The sequence below is a fragment of the Procambarus clarkii genome, chromosome 22, assembly GCF_040958095.1.
Source record: "Procambarus clarkii isolate CNS0578487 chromosome 22, FALCON_Pclarkii_2.0, whole genome shotgun sequence".
Taxonomy (NCBI): Eukaryota; Metazoa; Arthropoda; class Malacostraca; order Decapoda; family Cambaridae; genus Procambarus; species Procambarus clarkii.
The window spans coordinates 41,411,711-41,417,876 of NC_091171.1; the positions used below are offsets into that span (position 1 = coordinate 41,411,711).

At 53.7% G+C, this 6,166-nt stretch overlaps 1 protein-coding gene across 1 annotated transcript; it reads left to right on the forward strand.

Moving 5' to 3' along the window:
- The first annotated feature begins 277 nt into the window (after positions 1–277).
- LOC138367547 (ice nucleation protein-like) lies at positions 278–1,084 on the forward strand. The gene has a single exon (XM_069329240.1). It carries the CDS (start codon positions 278–280, stop codon positions 1,082–1,084), a length of 807 nt encoding a protein of 268 aa, XP_069185341.1.
- Positions 1,085–6,166: the final 5,082 nt, after the last annotated feature.

The window sequence follows — 6,166 nt, forward strand, 5'->3', positions numbered from 1 at the left end:
CCACACAACACCCAGCAGAACATGACCACCACCACACAACACCCAGCAGAACATGACCAGCCGTCAAGGCGTGAGAGTGAGCAGCGACCCCAGCGGGGAGCGTGAAGGTGATGACAGTGTCAAGCCACACTGACCATAAGGAACACCAGCCCGCCTCCTCCCCCACCACTCACGCCCTTCTTGCTCCAACAAGTTATACCACTATAGTTCACCCAAGTAAAAAAAAAATTCTTAAGTGTGAGAATCTTCGTTGGTGACCTGGCGGTGGGCCGAGTACATGCACGGGCTCTCGGCCGAGTACAGGCACGGGCTCTCGGCCGAGTACAGGCACGGGCTCTCGGCCGAGTACAGGCACGGGCTCTCGGCCGAGTACAGGCACGGGCTCTCGGCCGAGTACAGGCACGGGCTCTCGGCCGAGTACAGGCACGGGCTCTCGGCCGAGTACAGGCACGGGCTCTCGGCCGAGTACATGCACGGGCTCTTGGCCGAGTACAGGCACGGGCTCTCGGCCGAGTACATGCACGGGCTCTTGGCCGAGTACAGGCACGGGCTCTCGACCGAGTACATGCACGAGCTCTCGGCCGAGTACATGCACGAGCTCTCGGCCGAGTACAGGCACGAGCTCTCGACCGAGTACAGGCACGGGCTCGCGGCCGAGTACAGGCACGGGCTCTCGGCCGAGTACAGGCACGAGCTCTCGGCCGAGTACATGCACGGGCTCTTGGCCGAGTACAGGCACGGGGTCTCGGCCGAGTACAGGCACGGGCTCTCGGCCGAGTACAGGCACGGGCTCTTGGCCGAGTACAGGCACGGGCTCTCGGCCGAGTACAGGCACGGGCTCTTGGCCGAGTACAGGCACGGGCTCTCGGCCGAGTACAGGCACGGGCTCTCGGCCGAGTACAGGCACGGGCTCTTGGCCGAGTACAGGCACGGGGTCTCGGCCGAGTACAGGCACGGGCTCTCGGCCGAGTACAGGCACGGGCTCTTGGCCGAGTACAGGCACGGGGTCTCGGCCGAGTACAGGCACGGGCTCTCGGCCGAGTACAGGCACGGGCTCTCGGCCGAGTACAGGCACGGGCTCTAGGCCGAGTACAGGCACGGGCTCTTGGCCGAGTACATGCACGGGCTCTCGACCCAGTACAGGTACGGGCTCTCGACTCAGTACAGGCACGGGGTCTCGGCCGAGTACAGGCACGGGCTCTCGGCCGAGTACATGCACGAGCTCTCGGCCGAGTACAGGCACGGGCTCTCGGCCGAGTACAGGCACGGGCTCTCGGCCGTGTACAGGCACGGGCTCTTGGCCGAGTACAGGCACGGGCTCTCGGCCGAGTACAGGCACGGGGTCTCGGCCGAGTACAGGCACGAGCTCTCGGCCGAGTACAGGCACGAGCTCTCGACCGAGTACAGCCACGGGCTCTCGGCCTAGTACAGGCACGGGCTCTCGACCCAGTACAGGTACGGGCTCTCGACTCAGTACAGGCACGGGCTCTTGGCCGAGTACAGGCACGGGCTCTTGGCCGAGTACAGGCACGGACTCTCGGCCAAGTACAGGCACGGGCTCTAGGCCGAGTACAGGCACGGGCTCTTGGCCGAGTACATGCACGAGCTCTCGGCCTAGTACAGCCACGAGCTCTCGACCCAGCACAGGAAGGAACTAGCCAAAGGAGGATGCGGTCTCGCTTGAGTATAGGCTATAAACAAGTATCAGATCAACCAGGACTCTCTATGCCAGACATTCTGTAGCTTCCCGTACATGTCTGTGTTACACAACACATTCTGTGCCGCCTGCCCCTCCCACTAACTCCTCCATCACACTAACCTGTGCCGCCTGCCCCTCCCACTAACTCCTCCATCACACTAACCTGTGCCGCCTGCCCCTCCCACTAACTCCTCCATCACACTAACCTGTGCCGCCTGCCCCTCCCACTAACTCCTCCATCACACTAACCTGTGCCGCCTGCCCCTCCCACTAACTCCTCCATCACACTAACCTGTGCCGCCTGCCCCTCCCACTAACTCCTCCATCACACTAACCTGTGCCGCCTGCCCCTCCCACTAACTCCTCCATCACACTAACCTGTGCCGCCTGCCCCTCCCACTAACTCCTCCATCACACTAACCTGTGCCGCCTGCCCCTCCCACTAACTCCTCCATCACACTAACCTGTGCCGCCTGCCCCTCCCACTAACTCCTCCATCACATTAACCTGTGCCGCCTGCCCCTCCCACTAACTCCTCCATCACACTAACCTGTGCCGCCTGCCCCTCCCACTAACTCCTCCATCACACTAACCTGTGCCGCCTGCCCCTCCCACTAACTCCTCCATCACACTAACCTGTGCCGCCTGCTTCTCCCACTAACTCCTCCATCACACTAACCTGTGCCGCCTGCCCCTCCCACTAACTCCTCCATCACACTAACCTGTGCCGCCTGCCCCTCCCACTACACCACTAAACATCTTAGTGACGGGGTAACGGGTGTGTGTCTCCTCCATATTACTCTCAAGACAACACCCGCACTCAGTGTTCTTACCAACACCAAGACGCTCTTACTCAAGACTCTCAAGTTGCTCTTACCAACACCAAGACGCTCGGTCTGCAAGGGTAAGAATCCACCTAAATCTTACTCTTAATTGTTTAAGTGCAGGAAGAGCGGCTTTGTGGCATGGTTACTTGCAGATTACATATTATATATATATATATATATATATATATATATATATATATATATATATATATATATATATATATATATATATATATATTTACGAAATAATAATTTTGTACTATTAACTTGTTAGAGTTTAGGGGGTGTAGTATGGAGCCTCACAGTACACCCAGTACACAGGGTAGTGTACTGGAGCCTCACAGTACACCCAGTACACAGGGTAGTGTACTGGAGCCTCACAGTACACCCAGTACACAGGGAAGTGTACTAGAGCCTCACAGTACACCCAGTACACAGGGAAGTGTACTAGAGCCTCACAGTACACCCAGTACACAGGGAAGTGTACTAGAGCCTCACAATACACCCAGTACACAGGGAAGTGTACTGGAGCCTCACAGTACACCCAGTACACAGCTGGGTAGTGTACTGGAGCCTCACAGTACACCCAGTACACAGGGTAGTGTACTGGAGCCTCACAGTACACCCAGTACACAGGGTAGTGTACTGGAGCCTCACAGTACACCCAGTACACAGCTGGGTAGTGTACTGGAGCCTCACAGTACACCCAGTACACAGGGTAGTGTACTGGAGCCTCACAGTACACCCAGTACACAGGGAAGTGTAGTGGAGCCTCACAGTACACCCAGTACACAGGGGAGTGTAGTGTGGAGCCTCACAGTACACCCAGTACACAGGGTAGTGTACTGGAGCCTCACAGTACACCCAGTACACAGGGAAGTGTAGTGGAGCCTCACAGTACACCCAGTACACAGGGGAGTGTAGTGTGGAGCCTCAGAGTACACAGGGAAGTGTAGTGGAGCCTCACAATACACCCAGTACACAGGGGAGTGTAGTGTGGAGCCTCAGAGTACACCCAGTACACAGGGAAGTGTAGTGGAGCCTCACAGTACACCCAGTACACAGGGTAGTGTACTGGAGCCTCACAGTACACAGGGTAGTGTACTGGAGCCTCAGAGTACACCCTGTACACAGGGGAGTGTACTGGAGCCTCAGAGTACACCCAGTACACAGGGGAGTGTACTGGAGCCTCAGAGTACACCCTGTACACAGGGGAGTGTACTGGAGCCTCAGAGTACACCCAGTACACAGGGTAGTGTACTGGAGCCTCAGAGTACACCCAGTACACAGGGTAGTGTACTGGAGCCTCAGAGTACACCCTGTACACAGGGGAGTGTACTGGAGCCTCAGAGTACACCCTGTACACAGGGGAGTGTACTGGAGCCTCACAGTACACCCAGTATACAGGGGAGTGTACTGGAGCCTCACAGTACACCCAGTATACAGGGGAGTGTACTGGAGCCTCAGAGTACACCCTGTACACAGGGGAGTGTACTGGAGCCTCAGAGTACACCCAGTACACAGGGGAGTGTACTGGAGCCTCAGAGTACACCCTGTACACAGGGGAGTGTACTGGAGCCTCAGAGTACACCCTGTACACAGGGGAGTGTACTGGAGCCTCACAGTACACCCAGTATACAGGGGAGTGTACTGGAGCCTCACAGTACACCAACACACTGCGGAAACATTCACCCTCTTGTTTATTGATTTTCAATCGCGTTCTTGCAGGGGCTCTCCGTCGAAGTCAACACCCAATTGCTTATAGGACCACGCTACTGTGTACTGTATGGCCACCGTCGCTAGGTACTGTGACCGTGACTGGTGCTACTCCTCCAGACACACCTACAGACTGTGCCGTACGAGTCACCATCAACCAGATGGTGACTCGTACAAAGACTATGCTTCAAGAGTCGAGCTAGGAGAGTCACCCCTCTCAAACATCATGACAGAAACACAAGCAGGTGTGGCAGGTGTGGGGGGTGTGTGGGTGTCTAACGTTACCAGGAGCTCGACGGCGCTTCCCGAAGCCCCTTCGGAAGACCAGTGAAGTGTGGTTTGGCATGATCGCGGCGCATGATAGCCGCTTTCAACCTGGTGAAGGCGGCTATCATGCGCCTCAAGAATGGACACACCATCGTCACTATTCCCGCCACACGCCTCACCATACGGGCGCAAAGCGATGCTCTCTCGAAAGACTTGGGAACACACAATTTCCTGGTCATGAGGAAGTAATTAATAATAAAAAATTCATTTAATAATACAACACAGAAAGAACTCACAAAAAAGCCAAATGCTTGTTAAACCAGCATATATATATATATATATATATATATATATATATATATATATATATATATATATGCGAACAAGCCTGAATGGTCCCCAGGACAATATGCAACTGAAAACTCACACCCCAGAAGTGACTCGAACCCATACTCCCAGAAGCAACGCAACTGGTATGTACAAGACGCCTTAATCCACTTGACCATCACGACCGGACATAATGAGGTGATAGCCGAGGCTATTTGAACCACCCCACCGCCGGCACTCGGATAGTAATCTTGTCCTGGGGACCATTCAGGCTTGTTCGCATTTGTGTTCCTCACGTGTGCCCCAAAGAATGAGGTGATTTGGTAAAATGCTATGCCCAAGATTACTATCCGAGTGCCGGCGGTGGGGTGGTTCAAATAGCCTCGGCTATCACCTCATTATGTCCGGTCGTGATGGTCAAGTGGATTAAGGCGTCTTGTACATACCAGTTGCGTTGCTTCTGGGAGTATGGGTTCGAGTCACTTCTGGGGTGTGAGTTTTCAGTTGCATATTGTCCTGGGGACCATTCAGGCTTGTTCGCATTTGTGTTCCTCACGTGTGCCCCAAAGAATGAGGTGATTTGGTAAAATGCTATGCCCAAGATTACTATCCGAGTGCCGGCGGTGGGGTGGTTCAAATAGCCTCGGCTATCACCTCATTATGTCCGGTCGTGATGGTCAAGTGGATTAAGGCGTCCTGTACATACCAGTTGCGTTGCTTCTGGGAGTATGGGTTCGAGTCACTTCTGGGGTGTGAGTTTTCAGTTATATATATATATATATATATATATATATATATATATATATATATATATATATATATATATATATATATATATATATATATATACACACACACACACACACACACAGTGTGGGTGGTGGCTTAGTGGACAGCGCTCTAGACTCGTGGACCAAGGGACCGGGGTTCGATCCCCCGGCACCGCCAGAAAAACAAAATGGCAGAGTTTCCTTCACCCTGATGGGCCTGTTACCTAGTAGAAAATAGGTACCTGGGAGTTAGACAGCTGTCACAGGCTGCTTCCTGGGTGTGTGTGAAGAAAAATAGTAGTTAGTAACAGTTGATTGACAGTTGAGAGGCGGGCCGAAAGAGCAGAGCTCAACCCCCGCAAGCACAACTAGGTGAATACACTACAAGAGAGAACCAGTCTCACAGATTCAATTCTAGTCAAGTGAAATATTCGTTCAGATCTCCCAACACTTTTTTCATACACCAAAAAAAAAAATTTAACACACAAATTAGTTTAATTTCTGCATATTATATTTTATGAGAGGGAAGAGGAGGAGGAGGTGGGGTGAGACGGGAGAGG

Excerpts from the sequence above, each read along its gene's own strand:
- LOC138367547 (XM_069329240.1), top strand. The coding sequence starts at position 278 with ATGCACGGGCTCTCGGCCGAGTACAGGCACGGGCTCTCGGCCGAGTAC.